Source organism: Rana temporaria, chromosome 6, assembly GCF_905171775.1.
Source record: "Rana temporaria chromosome 6, aRanTem1.1, whole genome shotgun sequence".
Classification (NCBI taxonomy): Eukaryota; Metazoa; Chordata; class Amphibia; order Anura; family Ranidae; genus Rana; species Rana temporaria.
The window spans coordinates 204824602-204848916 of NC_053494.1; the positions used below are offsets into that span (position 1 = coordinate 204824602).

The 24315-nt window shown below is 47.3% G+C and overlaps 1 protein-coding gene across 1 annotated transcript in view; it reads right to left on the minus strand.

Moving 5' to 3' along the window:
• Nucleotides 1-24315, minus strand: part of SPEG (striated muscle enriched protein kinase) — a 382864-nt gene that overhangs the window by 155335 nt on the left and 203214 nt on the right. Inside the window, exons 7-9 of the mRNA XM_040358128.1 lie at nucleotides 15943-16118; nucleotides 10882-10970; nucleotides 9524-9699 (exon numbers count right to left, since the gene is read on the minus strand). Of these exons, the coding sequence (XP_040214062.1) occupies nucleotides 9524-9699; nucleotides 10882-10970; nucleotides 15943-16118 (441 nt within the window). The remainder of the gene's footprint in view (nucleotides 1-9523; nucleotides 9700-10881; nucleotides 10971-15942; nucleotides 16119-24315) is intronic.

A 24315-nucleotide genomic window follows, 5' to 3' on the forward strand; every position in this document is an offset into this window, starting at 1 on the left:
GCGTGGATTTCAATGTTTTTTTTTTAAGCACATGATTAGAGCCTGAGGCTCCAATTGGCGGGTGGATTTGGGGAGCAGAGCACCCAGTTGTGTGACATTAGTGAATTAATATTCACTAATGTCTTCCTGATTCTCCTCCCGGCCAATCAGGAAGCAGGTCCTAAATCCCGATTGGCCGGGAGTCCTAAGACCCGATTGGCCGCAAGTCCCGATTGACCTAGAGGAGAAACCTCGGGAGGAGATGCAGGGGGGAAGCCGCTGAAGCCGCGACCCGGATGGGGGGCCTGGCTGGCTGCAGACCTCCTCCACCTCCTCACCTCTGCTGCTGAAGTTAAATAGTAGGGCTCTAATGTGAAGAGGGGAGTGTGTGATTGGATGGCTCTGTAATGAGAGAACTGTAATGGCCGCACTCTGTGATGGAGGGACATATAGAGAGGACATCAAAGTATAGACCTCCTATACCCTCTACTGTACTACTGGGGCCAAAAAGTTGGCGTCTGATATGAAGAGGGGACTTTGAGATTGAGGGAGAGGGGGGCTGTGTGACTGGGGAGTTCTGGGAAGGGGGACTCTGTGATTGGGGGCTCTGTGATGGGGGACTTTGATGTGATGGGAGACTTTTCTGATAATGGGTATACTCTGATGTGATGGGGAGGCTCTAATGTGATGGGGGAACTCTGGTGTGATGAGGGACTCATGTATAGGGGGACTTGGTTGTGATGAGAGGCCTCTGATGTGAAGGAGGGACTGTGATGTGAAGCAGAGACTCTAATGTGATGGGGGATCTCTGACATGATGGGGGACCCCTGATGTGATGGGGGATCTCTGACATGATGGGTGACCTCTGATGTGATGGGGGATCTCTGACATGATGGGGGACCCCTGATGTGATGGGGGATCTCTGACATGATGGGGGACCTCTGATGTGATGGGGGATCTCTGACATGATGGGGGACCTCTGATGTGATGGGGGACCTCTGACGTGATGGGGGACCCCTGATGTGATGGGGGATCTCTGACATGATGGGGGACCTCTGATGTGATGGGGGATCTCTGACATGATGGGGGACCTCTGATGTCATGGAGGACCTCTGACATGATGGGGAACCTCTGATGGGATGGGGGATCTCTGACGGGATGGGCGACCTCTGACATTATGGGGGATCTCTGACATGATGGGGGACCTCTGATGTGATGGGGGATCTCTGACATGATGGGGGACCCCTGACATTATGGGGGATCTCTGACATGATGGGGGACCTCTGATGTGATGAGGATCTCTGACATGATGGGGGACCTCTGATATGATGGGGGATCTCTGACATGATGGGGGACCCCTGATGTGATGGGGGATCTCTGACATGATGGGGGACCTCTGATGTGATGGGGGACCTCTGATGTGATGGGGGATCTCTGACATGATGGGGGACCCCTGATGTGATGGGGGATCTCTGACATGATGGGGGACCTCTGATGTGATGGGGGACCTCTGACGTGATGGGGGACCCCTGATGTGATGGGGGATCTCTGACATGATGGGGGACCTCTGATGTGATGGGGGATCTCTGACATGATGGGGGACCTCTGATGTGATGGAGGACCTCTGACATGATGGGGAACCTCTGATGGGATGGGGGATCTCTGACGGGATGGGCGACCTCTGACATTATGGGGGATCTCTGACATGATGGGGGACCTCTGATGTGATGGGGGATCTCTGACATGATGGGGGACCTCTGATGTGATGGAGGACCTCTGACATGATGGGGAACCTCTGATGGGATGGGGGATCTCTGACATGATGGGCGACCTCTGACATTATGGGGGATCTCTGACATGATGGGGGACCTCTGACATTATGGGGGATCTCTGACATGATGGGGGACCTCTGATGTGATGGGGATCTCTGACATGATGGGGGACCTCTGATATGATGGGGGATCTCTGACATGATGGGGGACCTCTGATGTGATGGGGGATCTCTGACATGATGGGGGACCTCTCATGTGAAAGGGGGAATCTGATGTGATTCAAATGAATGAGCTGACAATCGTATCCCATTGAAGCTGAAAGGAATTCACTCTGCATTCCACTGTGAACTGGCACTTAAAGTAAACTATATATAACCCTTTAACCCCTTCCCATCCACCCCGGCATTCCTTTTGGCTGGGTTTCCCCACATCCAATTTGTATAGCAGGAGATTGTGAACGGCTCTATATGGATCCAGTTCACACATCTCCAGGGTGTCTCCGCTGCGAATTGCACAGGAGATCTGTGCGTCTTTTGGTCTGTTTCAGGTCTGAATTCAGCCAAAAATTTGGGCTGAAATTGGACCTGAACTGGTGACTGGAGATGCACGCTGCTGCGAGTCTGTCAGGAAAGGCATGCCTGTACCCAAAATGGCGGCCATAGAGGTCGACCTGTGACTCCCTGAATGTTTGGGCGCCAAACAGGCTATTTAAGCTGGCCACTTCCTGGACTCAAGTGCTGTCCATTCTATAACGCTTAGCGTGCCTATTCCTGTAACCTGTATCCTGATTTCCGTTGTGTTGATCTGACCCGGCTTGCCTCTGACACTCCTGCTCTCCGCCTGCACCCGACCCGGCTTGTTCTGACCTTGCTTCCGCCTGCTGCTTCTGCTACCTCGCTGCCAGCCCAACACCGACCCAGCCTGCACCTTGACTTTGCTTCCTGCCTCCGCTTTTGTTCCTGACGTGCCCGATAGTGTATGACCCGGTAGATCAGAGCGTAGTTAAACTCTGCAAAACAGGGTCTCTGTCTCAGCTTGGCTGTGCTGTGGGCCCATTCTGCTGTATCGGGGTGTTCTTCCAACCCCGGTACTGCAGATGGCAGCAGTGGAGTCAAGGTTTGGGTGCTCTTTCCCAGCAGCCAATCAGGAGGAATTGTCCTCGCTGTGCATGCTGAGGAGGGGACCATGTTGGCCCGGAGCATCTGAAAAGCGACAGGGACCCAGTGAGTGACTGGGTTCCCACTTCTGAAGATCCCAAGCTGTACTGCTGTTCGGTGGGGAGTCCGTCTGAGGAGCGCCATTGAGAGGCTGGCGGTCCAAAAGGGCCTGACAAACCACCGGGGATCAAGGGAGCCGCACACTGAGGGATTGATCACCTGTCAGTCGGTACCTGGGTGACAAGCTGAAGCAGGTCCAGGCGTAACTCATCTAAGGAGGGATATCTCCTAGTATTCAATCCAGAGAGGGCCTGTGGCAGAGGTGTCTTTCTGAGGCTCACCAAGGAGGGTCTGTGGCAGAGACTTTTCCTCAAATTGAAGTTCACAGAGGAGGGCCTGTGGCAGAGACTTTTCCTCAAATTGAAGTTCACCGAGGAGGGTCTGTGGCAGAGACTTTTCCTCAAATTGAGGCTCACCGAGGAGGGTCTGTGGCATAGACTTTTCCTCAAATTGAAGTTCACCAAGGAGGGCCTGTGGCAGAGACTTTTCCTCAAATTGAAGTTCACCGAGGAGGGTCTGTGGCAGAGACTTTTCCTCAAATTGAAGTTCACCGAGGAGGGCCTGTGGCATAGACTTTTCCTCAAATTGAAGTTCACCAAGGAGGGCCTGTGGCAGAGACTTTTCCTCAAATTGAAGTTCACCGAGGAGGGTCTGTGGCATAGACTTTTCCTCAAATTGAAGTTCACCGAGGAGGGCCTGTGGCATAGACTTTTCCTCAAATTGAAGTTCACCGAGGAGGGTCTGTGGCAGAGACTTTTCCTCAAATTGAGGCTCACCGAGGAGGGTCTGTGGCAGAGACTTTTCCTCAAATTGAGGCTCACCGAGGAGGGTCTGTGGCAGAGACTTTTCCTCAAATTGAAGTTCACCGAGGAGGGTCTGTGGCAGAGACTTTTCCTCAAATTGAAGTTCACCAAGGAGGGCCTGTGGCAGAGACTTTTCCTCAAATTGAAGTTCACCGAGGAGGGTCTGTGGCAGAGACTTTTCCTCAAATTGAAGTTCACCGAGGAGGGTCTGTGGCAGAGACTTTTCCTCAAATTGAAGTTCACCAAGGAGGGCCTGTGGCAGAGACTTTTCCTCAAATTGAAGTTCACCAAGGAGGGTCTGTGGCATAGACTTTATCCTACAGTTGTCCGAGTGATACTCCGGCTGCCAGGTCAGTGAGAGAGGCCTGTCCTGGTGCACTAAACCCCCTTCCGGCGGGAGTGGCGCATAGAAGTGTTACGTTTGGGAGCAGGACTGTTTCCTATTATCACACCTGAATCTGCTATTCTCCATTCTTCTTTACTTTCCTCACCACAAGTTTACTGTTTTTACCTGGCTGGGTAATAAACAGCACAGCAAAGAGCACCTGTCGTGGACATTCCTTTACTTCTACTATATGCAATACGCCTCATTCACCCCTAGGAATTCAGAGGAGCCATGAGGTAATGTGCTGTGAGAAAATCCAGCAGCTCCTCCGGGGGTAGTGCTACATCTATTTTACAGAAAGCAGTCTTGCGGCCAGTAACATTGGTAACCACCCAAGCTGATTTTCAGGCTTCAGTCTGCAGAGCCCAGGTCCCTGTCATCTCTTCCCAATAGTTTTCTATATCTGAAGATGGAAGCTAAGCATGCAGCCGATTGCTCTTGGAGAATGGTGCCATGCAGATACCGGGAAAGGTTTTCGCTTAGGGTAGCATGCAGTAATATCATATGCGGAGGAGAAAGTGACAGAATGTAACTGTCACCGAGTCCTAAACCCAAGAGTCACGCAATGAGGAAAATATGAAACCAAGGGGATCGTCTGGGAAGAGGACATGAGTACCCTGGCCTGCAGCAGGGATAAAATCAAAACGCATAAACCAAACAACTCAGCGGTATGCGGCAGCCGGCAGGCGCAACATGACTTCTGTTCCATAATAAGGAACCTGCAGCTCAGGGAAACATAGGATCCAGGCTAACTGATAACTCCATAGGACTAAACTCACACTTTCAGATCTCAGATAAAAAAAAAAAAAAAAGCAGCCATTATTATTGGCTTTTTTTTTTTTATATTAACCACTTCCATACCGCGCCTATTCTGGCACTTCTCTCCTTCATGTAAAAATCATAATTTCTTTGCTAGAAAATTACTCTGAACCCCGAAACATTATATATTTTTTTTTAGCAGACACCCTAGGGAATAAAGTGGCAGTCATTGCAACTTTTTATCTTTCACGTTATTTGCGCAATCATTTTTCAAACGCCTTTTTTTGGGGGGGAAAAAAATGGTTTCATGAATTAAAAAATAACAAAACAGTAAAGTTAGCCAAATTGTTTTCTATAATGTGAAAGATAATGTTAAGCCGAGTAAATAGATGCCTAACTTGTCATGCTTTAAAATTGCGCACACTCATGGAATGGCGCCAAACTTCGGTACTTAAAAATCCCCATAGGCGACGCTTTAATGTTTTTTACAGGTTACCAATTTAGAGTTAGGCCCCTTTCACACTGAGGAGTTTTTCAGGCGGTACAGCGCTAAAAATAGCGCTGCTATACCGCCTGAAAAACTCCTTCACTGCATACTCAATGTGAAAGCCGGAGGGCTTTCACACTGAGGCGATGCGCTGGCGGGAGACAAAAAAATCTCCTGTCAGCAGCATCTTTGGAGCGGTGAGAGGAGGGGCATGTATACCGCTCCTTCCCATTTAAAACAATGGGAAACCGCGGCAATACCGCCCGCAATGTGCCTCTGCAGAGGCGCATTGCGGGCGGTATTAACCCTTTATCGGCCGCTGGCGGGGGTTAATACCGCACCGCTAGCGGCCAATTCCCGCGGCAATCCCGGCGGTTTAGCGCTGCTATTTTTAGCGGCGCTATACCGCCACCGCAGCTCCCGCTCCAATGTGAAAGGGGCCTTACAGAGGAGGTCTAGTGCTAGAATTATTGCTCTCGCTCTAACGCACACGGCGATACCTCACATGTGTGGTTTGAATGGCGTTTACATATGTGAGCGGGACTTACGTGTGCGTTTGCTTCTGAGTGCGAGCTACTGGGGACAGGGGCGTTTAAAAAAATATATATATTTATATAAAAAACATTTTTTTTTTCCTTAATTTTTTTATTTTTACACTTTGTTTTACATTTTTTTTAATCACTTTTATTCCTATTACAAGGAATGTAAACATCCCTTGTAATAGAAATATATTGTGACAGGTCCTCCTTTCTGGAGAGATGCGGGGTCAATAAGACCTCACATCTCTCCTCCAGGCTGGAAAGCATGAAATCGTGAAAATAAATTCACAGATCTCATGCTTTCAGCCACGATTGCGGCTTTGTTTACTTCCGGGTGCCCGGGCGCGACGTTATGCCTCCGGCGGTCATAGAGATGACTGGTGACCATGTGGTCACCGGAAATCTCTGCTCTTCATTTGGCGGCGGCCGATTCGATCTCCGGGCCTCCGATAGCACGGGAGAGCCGGAGAAGCACCAGATGGTGGCGGGAGGGGGGGTGTCCCCTCCCGCCGCCTATAAGAACGGTCAAGATTTTTTTTGTCCAGGGTCCAATCAACATTAAAGATGGCCCTGGCCGAGGTTGCCTACAACTGGGGTTTGACTGTTGTTTGAATAAGCTAAAGGACACTTGAAGAACTGAGGGGAAAAAAATATATTTTTTATTTTTTGGGCTGGAGAGACGAAGGGTTCAAATATCTATAAGGCCCCATTCAGACGTGCGGACCGTATGTCCGCATTTTCATCCATCCGTTGCGGATGAAAACGGGGCATACATTGGTCCCTATGTGATTGCGGGTGTCAGTGGATGACCATCCCCTGACACCCGTAATCACCCGCCTCCGCAAAGCTCCGATTTTTCGGACGGAAGAAAATCCTATTTTTATTCCGTCTGGCGGATCGGATGAACGCGGACATACGGTCCGTGTTCATCCGATCCCCCGACGGCTCAGCTGGGATTTTACGGAGGATCCCAGATGAGCTTTACGGACACACGGAGGCGGATCTTTACTGATCCGCCCCGTGTGAAAGGGCACCAAGGCTTTTCTTGCTGTCTGTGTACCTATTGGGCAGGATTTTTTCCCACTTCTTGTCCCAGTAGCACCAGGCACATGGACAGCACATTGTTTTATTGTTGCCTATTACCATCCTTCCGATTGGTGCAACTGGCACAGTTGGAGACACAGGGCATGATATATTAAAGGCAGACTCTGCACTTCGCAAAGTGCAGTTGCCCTCTGCAAGTGTAGTTGCTCCAAATCTTAGTAAATGAGACAAAGCTTCACTTTGCTAAAAATACCCAATCATGTGCAAGGGTAATAAAAAAAAAAAAAAATGCATTTTTGCTTGCACATGATTGGATGATGGAAGTCAGTAGAGCTTCCCCTCATTTACGAAGCTCTGGAGCAACTGCTCTTGCAAAGTGCACCGTCTATTTGCCTTTAGTAAATCAAATCCCAAAGGCAACAATACAATTCTGACCAGGGGCGGACTGACAACTCATGGGGCCCCCCGGACATTAGAACATTATGGGGCCCCCGGGCAATACGAGATTATGGGGCCGCCAGGCAATAGATTATGGGGCCCCCAGGCAATAGATTATGGGGCCACACAGTATACATACACACAGACAGTATACATACACAGTACACACACACACATACATACACACAGACAGTATACATACACAGTACACACACACACATACATACACACAGACACACAATATACACACACAGTATACATGCACACAGAATACACACACACACACACACTGAAAAGATACCGGAGAGGCGGGGCAGCTATAATCTTGTGATTTTTTTTAAATACACAGATTTGTACATACCGGGTCAGATTCACAAATGAGATACGACGGCGTTTCTCCTGATACGCCGTCGTATCTCTCAGAGTATCTATGCGACTGATTTATAGAACCAGTTACGCATAGATATCCATAAGATCCGACAGGTGTAAACCAGCGTTGGGTATTCAAATTAGGAGTTATGGCGGATCCACGACGGATTTTCGCGTTCGCTACGTCGCCGCTAGTCTAGTTTCCCGTCGCAAAGTTAGTCGTTTTTTTTGGTGCCTTAACTTTAGTCAGCAAGCGTATTGCTGTCTAAAGTATGGCCGTCGTTCCCACGTCGAAATTCAAAATTTAACGTCGTTTGCGTAAGCCGTCCGGGAATACGGAAGTACGCTACGCGCGTCGCCGTTCAAAAAAATGACGTCACGGCACGCAAAGCACGGCGGGAGTCAAGAAACGGAGCATGCGCAGTAGGTCCGGCACACGCCCATTTAAATTGGCCCGCCTTGCGCCGGAGGCCGCCGGCGTAGTTTTCATCGCAAGTGCTTGGTGAATCAGGCACTTGCGATGAAAAATTGCGGCGGTGTAACGTATCTAGGATACGTTACGCCGCCGCGATTCTACGTGAATCTGGCCCACTGTCCCTGGTTTTACTGAGGCTGGCAGCCCTGATGGGGCTCCCTAGTGGCATGGGGCCCTCAGGCAGTGCCCAAGTGCCCAAATGGTCAGTCCGCCCCTGATTCTGACAGATGTTCTAAGCCTTCTGCACTCTATCCAATACCACAAAAAGATTTGTTTCTACTTTAATCAAAAAGTAAATTATAATTGCCGGAGCTTTCAAACACACAAAAAAAAAACAAAAAAACAGAGGCTCAAAATGAAAAATATAATCTATTTTAGCAATGACATAATCCGATTTAAAAACGCACTAGTATATCAAAAACACACGGAAACAACAATGTTCTATCTGATCCAATGTAATGCAATAAAAATCCATCAAAAACGTACAACTTTCGAGAAATGTTTGTAACGGTTAAAAGGAAAAGGACCAGTCCAATCCACCCAACATGATATATTTCTGGTGCAAGTTGTGTTGCAACAATAAAGCCTCGTACACGCGATCAGACTTTTTGCGGATAAAGCGTAGGACTTTTGTCCGAAGGGCGTTGGCCAGGAATTTGTCTTGCATATAAACAACAAAGAATTGTTAGCCAACAAACACAAAACTACGTGTTTTTCAGCTCTTAAGCGCCACCCTTTGGGCAACTTCTGCTAATGTTGTGTTATGGTGAGAATTGCTTCTGAGCATGCGTGTTCGTATTTTGGACTTGTGTACACACGTTCGGAAAATCCGACAACACACAATTGTTGGCGGACAATTTTAAAGCATCCCACATTTGTCTGCGGAAAATCCGACAACAATTGTCTGATGGAGAGTACAAACGGTCGGATTTTCCGACAACAGCCTGCCAACACACAATTCCTGTCGGAAAATCCGATCTTGTGTACGAGGCTTTAGACAGCAATAAAACAAACTGGAACAAAACTATCCTCACCCCATGAGGATCCTCACCCCATGATATGATCGTTCTTTGCCTCATCACCTTTGTAAAGCACTGCATCAAAATTGGATTCCAACTTTCACAGGGTTTCCTGATATCAGTAGTGACATGATTTACTCTTTGTACTTTCCCTAGAACTCTGAATCAATTGATTGATCAGAGACCAGGACATCATTTAGACATATGTGTAACACCAACGCGTTTCGGGAACCTTACCTCGTACTTCCACCTTGGCTTCGCATTGCTTAGTCCCGTACTCATTTATTGCTTTACAGGTATAGAATCCGGTGTCCCGCTTATCGGTCCCCGAGATGTGCAGTGCAAAGATCCCGCCTTCCTCCTCCATCATGTGACATCTGGTGCCTGATTTCAGCTGCTGCTTATTCTTTAACCTGGAAGGATAGAGCAAGACATATATTACCGTATATACTCAAGTATAAGCCGTCCCGAACAAAAGCAGAGGCACCAAATTTTACCACAAAAAAATGGGAAAACGTATTGACTCGAGTGAAAGCCTAGGGTGGCAAATGCAGCAGCTACTGTAAGTGGAAAAGAGGGTCAACAATGCCCATCTGCAGCCTCACTGTGCCCATCTGCAGCCTCACTGTGCCTATTTGCAGCCTAACTGTGCCCATCTGCAGCCTAACTGTGCCCATCTGCAGCCTAACTGTGCCCATCTGCAGCCTCACTGTGCCCATCTTCAGCCTCACTGTGCCCATCTGCAGCCTCACTGTGCCCATCTGCAGCCTCACTGTGCCCATCTACAGCCTCACTGTGCCCATCTGCAGCTTCACAGTGCCCATCTGCAGCCTCACTGTGCCCATCTGCAGCCTCACTGTGCCCATCTGCAGCCTCACTGTGCCCATCTGCAGCCTCACTGTGTGTGCCCATCTGCAGCCTCACTGTGCCCATCTGCAGCTTCACTGTGCCCATTTGCAGCCTCACTGTGCCCATCTGCAGCATTACTGTGCCCATCTGCAGCCTCAATGTGCCCATCTGCAGCCTAACTGTGCCCATATGCAGTCTCACTGTGCCCATATGTAGCCTCACTGTGCCCATCTGCAGCCTCACTGTGTGCCCATCTGCAGCCTCACTGTGTGCCCATTTCCAGCCTCACTGTGCCCATCTGCAGCCTCACTTTGCCCATCTGCAGCCTCACTGTGCCCATCTGCAGCCTAACTGTGCCCATCTCCCGTCCCGAATAAAAGCCAAGGCACATAATTTTACCACAAAAACATGCAACATGCAAACTCCAAGCAGATGGTGTTGTGGTTGGGATTCGAACCAGCTACCCTTTTGCTGCTAGGTGAAAATGCTACTCACTGCACCACTGTGTTTGTGAATGTACAATGTTTACGTAAAGCGCTGCGTATATTGATGGCGCTATATAAGTACCTAAATAATAATAATAATATAACACATGAACTGAACACCTACTACTACTCTGTATACCAATAATACTAAACTGTTCTATACAAGACAGGACTACCACAGCCTACATCCCAGCTCTACATCCAGCCCATAGTGAACTAGGAAGCAGACAGAATGCATGCGTCTGTGTAGATATCACTCACCAGCTAATCATAGGTTTGGGTTCCCCTTCTACATGAACTCGCAGAATGACTTCTTGGCCCTCAAACACCATCTGGTCTGACAGTGGCACCTAAAAATAAAAATAACGAGAATGGTCAAAGGAAAGGAAAACCTGCACAACAAACATGAATTCCAGGTATGGATATTTTATAGATACAGTGGAACCTCGGATTGCGAGTGACGCGGTTAATGAGCGTTTCGCAATACGAGCGCTGTCTTTTGAAAAACCCTAACTCGGTTTGCGAGTGTTGTCTCGCAAAACGAGCAGGATTCAGGCCAAAGTGGTGTGCAGTACCGCGTTTGACCTGAGGTGGAGGGGGGGGGGGTGCCCGAGCCAAAGGCACTCATCATAGTCGATTGGCGCCGTTCGGAAAGACTCGGAACTACTACGTTCCCGAGCCTTTCCAAGGTTTGTAAAGGTCAGCCGAGCTGTCTTCAGGTCTTTCCATCTGTTTCCGAGGCTCTCCGGTGCCCACCGTCTCTGACCGCATGCAGTATTGCATGCCATTGAAGTCAATGCGGAACTAATTATTTTCGTTTCCATTGACTTCTATGGGGAAACTCGCTTTGATATGCGAGTACTTTAGATTAGGAGCATTCTCCTGGAACGGATTATGCTCATAATCCGAGGTTCCACTGTAGTTACATTTGTCCAACTTAGACCATTAAAACGATGTACAGTATATACAATGCAAAAAAAAGAGAGAAAGGCTAGTGTCTTGGAAGTTGGGTTTTAGTTGACTTCCATGGCACCAGCCTTTCTCCTTATTTTGCATGGATTATACATGGAGGTTTGCAGTGTTGTGTTCTTGAGGCTCACCAGTCATTACACAGGAGGTAGAAGCTCGGATTCACCTGTTCCAGTTCTCCTATGTACTGTATATACCAGGGGCAGTGGCGTAGCGTGGGGGGTGCAAGGGGAGCCACCGCCCTGGGTGCAGGAGCTGGGGAGGGGAGCTGTCACGAGTGTGAAGAGAAGGGAGCGCCAACAACAGATGGGACATAGGAACATATGCAGGCTTATCCAGTCATTATCAAGCACACTGTCATTTTCCCTACAGCCACCGCTGTCTCACATAGTGGATCATGTGACCAGACTGGAGATAGCTGAAAAAAGGTAAGTCCATGGGTCAGGGGGGCGCAAATTACTTGCCTCGCCCCAGGCGCTGACAACCCACGCTACACCACTGACCAGGGGTCTCCAAACTTTCTAAGCAAAAGGCCAGTTTAGTGTCCTTCAGGCTTAAGGGGGGCCCGGACTGTGGCCAATTAGAATAGATATTGATAATGCCCCGGCATTAGTGGTCCATCATTGTTTCTAATGGGATGAATAGTGCCCCATTGTTGATATTAATGAGAAGAATGATGCCCCATTGACAGGGTTAGTAGGGGGAATGCTGCCCCGTCATTGGTGTCAGTTGGTGGAATAAGTGCCCCAAGTGCCAGATAAGGGCAAGCAAAGGTCCACATCCGGCCCCCGGGCCGCAGTTTGGAGACCAAAGGTATATACCATACCTAGCCAATGCCCCTGGATGCAGGAAATCCCTGAAGTAGACACAGCTCCAGTGAAGTCCACAAGCTTCAAGGTCCCGCATCAAGTGGCTGTCTTGCTGCATTCTGAACACAGGAGATTGGCCGCTTGGTATGGGCGCCTTTGCGAGAATGTTTTGCATTTTCTGAATAAATGAATAGAGTTCTCTGATTGGACGAGGTGGAGAATGTAACATCAGCTCCCTCCATCTCGTTCAATCAGAAAATTATTTGCATTTATTCTGAAAACGCAAAGCATTCTCTGAATGGCGCCCATACCGAGCGGCCAATCTCCTGTCTTCAGAACTTAATTCCTTTATAAGTAAGGAAGAGTTCATGGTCCAACTTTATGAAAGACACGCTCTATTCTCTTCCTCCTGGGGACACTGGATCTCCCTCTCCTGACTCGACATCTTTCTTTCAGACCTTCTGTTGGTTTGGACCAGCGGTCTCCAAAGTATGGTCCACGGGCCAAATACGGCCTTTGCTTGCCTATACCCAGCCCTTGGTGGACTATTTTCACAACTGATATGAGGCACCATTCCTTCCACTGACACCAATGGGGCATTATTTTTCCCACTGACACCAACATTGGGACATTATTCCTTCCACTGACACCAACAATAGAGCGCTATTCCTTCCAGTGACATCAACAATGCGGCACTATTACTACCACTGACACCAACAATAGAGCATTATTCCTCCCACTGACACCAACAATGAACAATGGGACACTATTCCTCCCACTGACACCAACAATGGGGCACTATTCATTCCACTAACACCAACAATGGGGCACTATTCCTTCCACTGACACCAACAATAGAGCATTATTCCTCCCACTGACACCAGCAATGAACAATGGGGTACAAGTCCTCCCAATGACACCAACAATTGGGCACTATTCCTTCCACTGACACGAAGGCCTCGTACACACGACCGAGTTTCTCTGCAAAAACCAGCAAGAAACTTGCTGGGAGATATTTTTTTGCCGAGGAAACCGGTCGTGTGTACATTTTCGTCGAGGAAACTGTTGAGAAACTCGACGAGCCAAAAAGACAGCAAGTTCTCTATTTCCTTGACGGGAATGGAGAAAATTGGCTTGTCGAGTTCCTCGACAGCCTAACAAGGAACTCGACGAGCAAAACGATGTGTTTCGCCAGTCGATAACCTCGGTCGTGTGTACGAGGCTTCACACTAGAGCATTATTCCTCCCACTGACACCAACAATGAACAATGGGGCACTAGTCCTCCCACTGACACCAACAATAGAGCATTATTCCTCCCACTGACACCAACAATGAACAATGGGGTACAAGTCCTCCCACTGACACCAACAATGGGGCACTATTCCTCCTCTACCTGACCACAGTCGCAATGTAATTTTTCTACTGACCACTGACCACCAAGCCCAAGGTATTGTTAAGTCTGAAGGATGGTAATCTGACCCTCATAGGTTGAGTAGTTCTATCCAATTATTAAGACTTGAATACCCTGCCATTCTCTCCCCCATGGAAGGCATTAATATTGTTTTATAAGCAGACAGTCAGGCATTCTAGCTAAGAGTCATCGGACACATGCATTTACATTTCTTAGCGAGTACATTGTCATTGTATTGTACGATTCTCATCCTGTATATCAGATGTACTAATCATCTCTTTTGTTATTTTCCATGCTGTAACATTGTACACTTTTTGTATGTATGATGGAAAATGTTACCAAAACTATAATATGTAAAAAAAAAAAAAAAAATGCTGCATTGGAGGCGGAAATGGTAAGTATTATAAATGTACTTTCCTAAGCTATATTTGTATAGTACTTTTTTAAGTTATTAACAGGAACTGTACAATCATGGACAGTCTCCATAAAATCATGGACAGTCTCAAGGCACCCTATAAAAATTATGGACGGTCTCGAAGCACCCTATAAAAATTATGGACAGTCTCAAGGCACCCTATAAAAATGCTGGACAGTCTCAAGACACTGTATAAAAATTATGGACAGTCTTAACGCACCCTATAAAAATTATGGACAGTCTTGAAGCATCCTATAAAAATTATGGACAGTATCAAGGCACCCTATAAAAATTATGGACGGTCTGGAAGCACCCTATAAAAATTATGGACAGTCTCAAGGCACCCTATAAAAATGCTGGACAGTCTCAAGACACCCTATAAAAATGCTGGACAGTCTCAAGACACCCTATAAAAATTATGGACAGTCTTGAAGCATCCTATAAAAATTCTGGACAGTCTCAAAGCACCCTAAAAAAATTTATGGACAGTCTCAAGGCAGCCTATAAAAATCATGGACAGTCTCAAGGCACCCTATAAAAATCACGGACAGTCTCAAGGCACCCTATAAAAATCATGGAAAGTCTCAAGGCAGCCTATAAAAATCATGGACAGTCTCAAGGCACCCTATAAAAATCATGGACAGTCTCAAGGCACCCTATAAACATTATGGACAGTCTCGAAGCACCCTATAAAAATGATGGACAGTCTCAAGGCACCCTATAAAAATCATGGACAGTCTCCAAGCACCCTATATAAATTATAGACAGTCTTGAAGCACCCTATAAAAGTAAGACAGTCTCAAAGCACCCTAAAAAAATTATGGACAGTCTCAAGGCACCCTATAAAAATTATGGACAGTCTCGAAGCACCCTATAAAAATTATGGACAGTCTCAAGGCACCCTATAAAAATCATGGACAGTCTCTAAGCACGCTATAAAATCATGGACAGTCTCAAGGCACCCTATACAAATTATGGACAGTCACGAGGCACCCCATTCTAAAATGTCAAAACGATTCTAATAGTTGTACATAACGTAGCAACATCCACAAGTCCAGGTAGGACACCCAACGTTAGCAGTGCAAACTGGTTCTGACTAGTTTTCCTATGTTTTCCTGCCCCGGTTTTTCTCCATCACTCAGCTAAAGTGACCCCAACGCTGATGGAGAGGGTCAAACAAGGATGCTATGCAGGTGATTCACATCCTCCTTATCAGCGGATGATGCCATTGGTCGTTAGGACGCCGGCAGCTAAAAGGTTGTAATGGTGCACAATGAAAACCTGTGGCTTTGTTTAACTAAAAGGCAGGTTTTGTAGCGGGATCGTTGCCCGCATTCTCCACCAAAAAAAAAAATGGCAGGCTTCGTAGCGGGATCGTTGCCCGCATCCTCCAACCATAAAGAAAAAGGGCAGGCTTCATAGCGGGGTTTGGTTGCCCGCATTCTCCACCCAAAAAAAAAAAGGGCAGGCTTCGTAGCGGGATCGTTGCCTGCATTCTCCACCCCCCCAAAAAAAGGGCAGGCTTCGTAGCGGGATCGTTGCCCGCATAATCCACCAAAAAAAAAAAAAAGGCAGGCTTCATCCACACAAGCAATTTTTAAGCATTCTGACAAGCTACTCCTGAATAAACCTCAAGGCACCCCATGGTGCCTAAGCACCCTGGTGGAAAAAGGCTGATGTAGACAGCCAGGTACACAAGCTCCAATGCTTTTTTCACCTTGAATGAGGGAGGGGCTTTGAAGGTCACCATAGTGGCTTTGCCAGGCATTACGTGCTGGGGTGTTGCAGGCTCACTTAAATCTTCCTGGGGGCTCAGATACTCATCATCAGATGTAATGGGACTCAGAACATCTTTAGGAGTGCCGCGGTGAGCAGGAGAATCGGTGGCAGGTGCTGCAAAGGAGAAGAACAAGATTTTTAGATACTTGATCGGGATAATCTTTAATAAATCGCATGGCAAAAACATAAAAAAAAATTCTGATATAACACACATTATACAATTATAATTTTTTTACAAATGCTCCTTTTATTGTTTTGGGGATTTCAACAAACTTGTCCCCTCACCCCTCACCCTGGACAAATGGAAATCCCTGATAAATTCTGCGCTCCCTCTGTATACAACTGCATACAACAGCAGAGGATAATCGGACAAATTTTACAAAACGTGGTCCTCGTGGCTGGAAACTCCGGATAGTGCTCTTAAGAACCTTGCTGATGCCTGACATAACTAGGCAACAACACCAACTGCTGGAGATGCAAGTGCCCCCCCCCCCCCCCACACTATAAAGGCCAGTACACAGGATCAGACTTTTTGACAACGAACACTCTTTCATCGGACAAATGTTCGCTGTAAGAACAGACAAACTTTCCGGCAACAATTGTCCTACGTCGGCCCTTTTCAATCGTGTGTACACAAGTCCATTGGGCTAAAGTCCAAAGTACAAACACTCATGCTCAGAAGCAATGCTAAAGATCAGACAACAATAGCAGAAGTTGTCCAAAGGGTGGCGGTAAAGAGCACAACAAACACGTAGTACGTTTTTACGTCACTACGTTCGTGTTTGTTGGCTGAAAACGTCCTGCCGTGTGTATGCATACCAAGTTCACGGACAGTGCCCTTCGGAGCAAAATCCACGGGAAAGTCAGATGGAAGTCTGATCGTGTGTATGAGGCTTAGGCCTTGTACACACGACCCTTTTCCTCGACAAAATCCATCAAGAAACTTGGTGGCAGGGCTTTTTTGCAGAGGAAAACGGTCGTGTGTATGTTTATCGTCGAGAAAACTGTCGTGGATCTCGACGAGAAAAAAAGAGAACAAGTTTTATTTTTTCTCATCGGTAGTCTCAATTTCCTTGTCGTGTTCCTCGTCGGGCTGGTTTACGACGAGAAACACATTCGTGTGTATGCTTAGAAACCCGCGCATGCTCAGAATAAAGAATGAGACGGGAGCGCACCTTTGGTAAAAGTAGGGAGGGCTTTCACACTGAGGCGATGCGCTGGCGGGAGAGAAAAAAATCTCCTGTCAGCAGCATCGTTGGAGCGGTATGTATACCGCTCCTTCCCATTTAAAACAATGGGAAACCGCGGCAATACCGGTATTAACCCTTTATCGGCCGCTAGCGGGGGTTAATACCGCACCGCTATCGGTCGAATCCCGCAGCAAATCTGGCGGTATAGCGCCGCTATTTTTAGCGGCAATATACCGCCACCGCCCCAGTGTGAAAGGGGTCTTAGTAATATTATTATGAAAACTGGAGAAAATCTGTGCTAGGATAGCAAAACATCAAGCTGCTGTACACAGTGTCCTGATACAAAAACACTCAATACACTCAAGTAGTCAAAATGTATATAGTTTGAACTGTACCAGTCCATGAAGTAAAAAAACAATGATGGTCAAACAAAGTCCAGATAAAACCAAAAGTATTAAACTTAAAGTGGAGGTTCACCCAAAAAATCAATTTTTAACATTAGATTGGGCCTAATTACGGGAAGCAGAATCGGGTGTTTTGATTAAAATCAATGCAGTACTTACCTTTTTTGAGATAGATGTTCTCCCGCCACTTCCGGGTATGGGCTGTGGGACTGGGCGTTCCTATTTGATTGACAGCCTTCTGACCGTCGCATACAGCGCGTCACCAGTTTCCGAAAGTAGCCGAACGTTGGTGCGCAGGCACCGTATAGCGCCGCACCGACGTTTGGCAACTCGTGACGCGCTGTATGCGACCGTCGGAAGGCTGTCAATCAAATAGGAACGCCCAGTCCCGAAGACCATACCTGGAAGCGGCGGTAGAACATCTATCTCAAAAAAGGTAAGTACTACATTGATTTTAATCAAAACACCCGATTCTGCTTCCCGTAATTAGGCCCAATCTAATGTTAAAAAAATTTTTTCGGGTGAATTCCCGCTTTAAACTCAGGAAGACCAGGTGAGACCCTTTACTCTCATGCACTGCTTACCGGATGGAGTGTGACCCCCTAATAAGAGTGGTCAACATGCGCTCTTTTTACAAAGCCAGTTCAGCTTCCCAGGCAGGTAGAAGGGTCTCCTTTAAGAATGGCAGCCAAACAGCTCCGGCAACCCAGCGGCAGTGGTAGGCTTACATTTACAGGTGGAAGAGAGGCAGAGATTCACAGCTCAGGTGGGAGAATCTGTCCACAGGACAACTATTAGGCCCCGTACACACGACCAGTTTCCTCGGCAGAATTCAGCTTCCGACCGAGTTTCTGGCTGAATTCTGCCGAGGAAACTGGTCGTGTGTACACTTTCGGCCGAGGAAGCCGACGAGGAGCTCGGCGAGGAAATAGAGAACATGTTCTCTATTTCCTCGTTGTTCTATGGGAGCTCTCGTCCCGCCGAGCTCCTCGGCGGCTTCAGGGCTGAACTGGCCGAGGAACTCGATGTGTTTGGCACGTCGAGTTCCTCGGCCGTGTGTACGAGGCTTTAGTCGTGCTCTCCGCAAATCTGCCCTTTATGGAAGAGTGGCAAGAAAATAGCCATTGATGAATGAAAGCCATAAGAAGTCCTGTTTGTAGTTTGTGAGAAACCATGTGGGGGACACAGCAAACTTGTGGAAGAAGGTGCTCTGGTCAGATGAGACGAATACTTTATATTTTTGGCCTAAAAGCAAAACGCTATGTGTTGTGGAAAACTAACACTGCACATCACCCTGAACACACCATCCCCACTGTGAAACATGGTGGTGGCAGCATCATGTGGTGGGGATGCTTTTCTTTAGCAGGGACAGGGAAGCTGGTCAGAGTTGATGGGAAGATGGATGGAGCCAAATACAGGGCAATCTTAGAAGAAAACCTGGAGGTTCACCTTCCAGCAGGACAACAACTCTAAACCCACAGCCAGAGCTACAATGGAATGGTTTAGATTAAAGCCTATTCATGTGTTGGAATTGCCCAGTCACAGTCCAGACCTAAATCCAGTTGAGAATCTGTGGCAAGACTTGAAAATTGCTGTTCACAGACGCTCTCCATTCAATCTGACAGAGCTTGAGGTATTTTGCAAAGAAGAATGAGGGAAAAATGTCTCTCTCTAGATGTGCAAAGCTGGTAAAGACATCCCCAAAAAGACTTGTAGCTGTAATTGCAGCGAAAGGAGGTTCTACAAAGTATTGACTCCGGGGGGCGCCATACAAATGTACCCCACACACTTTTCACAGATTTATTTGTAAAAAAATATTAAAAGCATTTACCATTTTCCTTCCACTTTCCTTCCACAATTATGTGCCACTTTGTACATAGAAGAGCCGGCACCACTGGAAATTCACACTTCAATTTTATTGTTGTCTTATGACCATGATAAAAAGAACATGCAGATGCGTTTCGGCACGCGGGCCTTGTTCTCAGTGGTGCTGTGAACAAGGCCCACGTGCAGAAATGTGTCTGAGTGTTCTTTTTATCATGGTCATAAGACAACAATAAAATGAAGTCTGAATTTCCAGTGGTGCCGGCTCTTCTATGTACATTTGTGGTTAGTTTCCGGATGTGGGAACTGGGAAGGACATCCTGAGCCAGAGCACCTGGATTAAGTGTGCCACCATCCATCTCATCATTTGGCTTTTCTGTTCAGAGCGGTGTGATTTTATGTTGCATTTATGTGCCACTTTGTGTCGGTCTATCTCATAAAATCACCAAAAAATACATTTATGTTTTTGGTTTTAACATGACAAAATGTGGAAAATGTCAAGGGGTATGAATACTTTTTCAAGGCACTGTATAAATTAAATAATACAAATACAATATTAAATATTATGAATTATTAAACAAAAAAAAAAATCGAATGGCTTAACCAAATGCCGATATACGTTGGCAGAATGGCACGGCTGCGCAAAGCAACGTACCTGTACGTTGCCTTTAAATCGTGGCGTGGACGTGTGTGCGTGCGCCCGCCGCGTACTCCGCGAGCGTGCCCGTGGTTCCCGCAGACTTGATGTCTGCCAGGTGCCCGCGATCATGTCATGGAGCGGCAGAACGGGGAGATGTCTATGTAAACAAGGCATTTCCCTGTTCTGCCTAGCAACATGACAGAGATCTACTGCTCCCTGTCATCGGGGGCAGTGATCTCTGTCATGCCACTTATAGCCCATCCCTTATAGCCCACTCCCTAGGACACACTTAACCCCTTGATCGCCTCCTAGGGTTTAACCCCTTCCCTGCCAGTGTAATTTACACCGTAATCAGTGCATTTTTATAGCACTGATCGCTGTATAAATGACAATGGTCCCAAAATAGTGTCAAAAGTGTCCGATGTGTCCGCCATAAAGTCGCAGTCACGATAAAAAAATCGCTGATCACCGCCATTACTAATAGAAAAAAAATAATAATAAAAATTTCATAAAACTATCCCCTATTTTGTAGACACTATGGCCTGGATTTACATACATTGGCGCATATTTATGCCGACGTAGCGTATCTTTTTTAGGCTACGCCGGCGCAGCGCAGAGCGCCAAGCACAGTATTCACAAAGTACTCGCTGTTAAAGATACGCTGAGTTTCCTCGGCGTAAGCCAGCGCAGGTGGTAGTGGGCGTGAGCCATGCTAATGAGGCGTGACCCCATGCAAATGATGGGCCAAGCGTCATAGAAGTACTGAAAAAGAAGGGTGCATGCGCCCCCCGTCCCGTGGACGTATCCCAGTGCGCATGCTCAGAATCACATCAAAACTACTCCCTAAGATGCGACGGATCACTGCCTATGACGTGAACGTAATCTACGCCCAGCCCTATTCACGTACTACTACGTAAACGGCGTAAAATACGACGGCTGTTCCCTGGTCCATACCTTTGCTTGAGTTGGGCCTCATAGATGGGGAATAACTCTACGCCGGACGTAAGCCTTACACAAACCACGTATATTATGCGCCGGGCGCAACTACGTTTGTAAATCGACGTATCTCCCTCATTTGGATATTTGCAATGAGGCGCCCAGCGTAAATATGCGCCTACGATACGCCGGCGTAGGAAAGTTACGCCGGTCAGATGAAGCCTATTTTCAGGCATATCTAGTTCTGTGGGCACGGCGCAGACAGATACGATGGCGCATAGTTACACTTACGCAGCGTATATTGAGATACGTCTGCGTAAGTGCTTTGTGAATCCGGGCCTCTAACTTTTGCGCAAACCAATCAATATACACCTATTGCGTTTTTTTTTTTACCAAAAATATGTAGAAGAATACGTATCGCCTAAACTGATGAAAACATTTGTTTTTTTTTTATATATTATTTGGTGATATTTATTATAGCAAAAAGTAAAAAATATTACTCTTTTTCCAAAATCTTTTTTTGTTGTTGTTTATAGCGAGGTGATCAAATACCACTAAAAGAAAGCTCTATTTGTGGGGGGAAAAAAAGGACGTCAATTTTTTTGGGGTACAGCATCGCACGACCGCGCAATTGCCAGTTAAAGGGACGCAGTGCCGAATCGCAAAAATTGCCCTGGTCAGGAAGGGGGTTAAAGACCCCAAAGTCCACTCCGGCCTTTGTGTAAAGCAATTGACATTAGCAAACGCTAAAGCCCCTCGCTTTATTATATAAGCTTGGTTATTCTGTACGCTTTGAAATATTTATCAGCTCATCATTGGGTCTGTAACAACTCGTTCCGTCTACTCTCTACCATTATATCAAGAAAGTGAGTCAGTACTGCTTGGACCTTGAAGAAGGGGTAACACCCCGAAAGCTTGTCCTGAAAAATTGTATGGCCCATATTCTCTCTAAAAATCCGCGGGCTGCGCTTAAGGCACTTACACTCCGCTGTCCCAACTTACAGGAGCAAGTGTTGTATTCCCCAAACACTTGCTCCGTAAGTTGGGACGGCGGAGTGTAAATGCCCCGGCGTAGCCTGGCGGATCTCCAAGGGGGCGGCTTGTATTCAAATTAAGCGCGCCCCCGATTCTAATGAACTGCGCATGCGCCGGGCTTCAAAAAGCCCAGTGCGCATGCTCCAGTTCTCGGCGGAAAACGTCAATGACGCCGACGTGTGCGTCATTGACGTAAAGTCGTATTCAAGAACGACTTACGTAAACGACGTACCCGACGAAAAAACACGACGCGGACCCGACGCCATCCGTAACATGGCCTATGTGGGACTTGCGGAAACTTACTCCTCATATAGCAGGAGTAAGTTTCCGCTTACGCAAACGACGTTAGCAACGGTTACGCGACGCGAACTCGTTCGGGAATCGGCGTAGAAGGATCATTTGCATACGCAAATGAGTCCTTCACGTAAATGCCATCTAGCGGCGGCCGGCGTCATTACATTTAAGATCCGCCAGTGTAAGTGACTTACAGATGGCGGATAAGGGGCCAGATTCACAAAGAGATACGACGGTGTATCTACAGATACACCATCGTATCTCTGACGTAAACTGGTCCTATCTATGCGCCTGATTCATAGAATCAGATACGCATAGATAGGGCTAGATCCGACAGTGTTACAATGTGTTACACTGTCGGATCTTTTTTTCAATTTAAAAATGGCGCCGGGGGCGTTCCCGCTGATTTACGATAAATAATATGGAAATCAGCAAGATACGCAAATTCACGAACGTACGCGGACCCGTCGCAGTGTTCTTACGTCGTTTCCGTAGCGGTTTTCCGTCGTATACTTACCCCTTCTTTTATCAGGCACAGCCAATGTTAAGTATAGCCGGCGTTCCCGCGTCGAATTTGAATTTTCCTACGTCGTTTGCGTATGCCGATTCACGAACACGCGCGTCGCAAGTCCCGCTCACGTCGCAACCACTGACGTCCTAGTGACGTCAGTGGGAGCAATGCACGCCGGGAAATTCCCCGGACGGCGCCTGCGCATTTAAATCGGCGCGGGAACGCGCCTGATTTAAATAGTACACTCCCCTAGCCGCGGAATTTGAATTCCGCCGGGGGATTTAGGATCCGCCGTCGCAAGTTTGTGAATTAGCCACTTGCCTCCTAAACTTGCGGGAGCGGATCTTAATTCACGTAGAACGAGCGGATCTATAGATCCGCTGCGCTACGTGAATCTGGCCCATGAAGTGTATCTATGCGAAAATGATTCTAAGAATCAGTCGCATAGATACACGGGCCAAAAAAAGGGAGATACGATGGAGTATCCTGAGATACTCCATCGTAACTTCTATGAGAATATGGCCCACTGTTAGTGCAAATAAAAAAAATGTATGTTAGTGCAAATAAAAAGGAAGTATCTTTCTTGATACTTGATGTGATTGTAGCCGTATTAGTGCAATTGTGATAGAGAAAATTGAGTACTGTCGTACTCAATTTTCTCTATCACAATTGCACTAATACGGCTACAATCACGTCAAGTATCAAGAAAGTTGAAAGTAAAAATTCCAAATTTCATTAATGCCAAAAATGGCTCCAGGCCAGACCCCCCCCCCCCTCCCCCTCCTCCTGCCCTCCCTAAACACGCAAAGAACTGGCACCAATCCCAACTGCCAAAAAAAGACACTGCAGCCTATGCTAGCAGCACATAGCGATAGACAGAGACAGGAGGCATACAATGACACAGACGGACACATATTAACTTACCGGGTGACAGCTATAGACACTCAGAACCATTCTTGTCTAGAAATCAGGTGTATACGAGAACACGAGACCAAACCTTCGCCGCGGGCAAAGGCACGGGCAAGCAAAATGGCAAGGGCCGGTAAAAGGGGGTAGAGTGAAAGCAAAGGGGCAAAGCGGGTTTCTGAGGAAGAGAGGAGCTTGAAAGAAGAAGAGTGCAAGGAGGGGAGTACAGAGAAAGAAGAAAGATGCACATAAAAAGGAAAAAGCACAGAGGGGAGAGAGGGAAGGGACAAGGGAGGGGAGACTGAACATGACGAGGTCACCTCCAGTACAATCTGTTGCTGTATTTAGACTCTTACCCTCCTCGCTCCCTCCCCAGTACAAACTCACCAGCACCACACACACAGAGCGAGGAAGACACAGAACAGGACAGAGAGGTAGAGAAGACGGGACGGAGAGGGATGAGGGCGAGGAAAGTGCAGCAATACGGTCCCTAGAACCGAGCGCGGCCAACACAACATCCTCCGGGCTCCTTCCCAACAAAACCCTGCGCCGCCTGTGCCCTTTAGGTCTC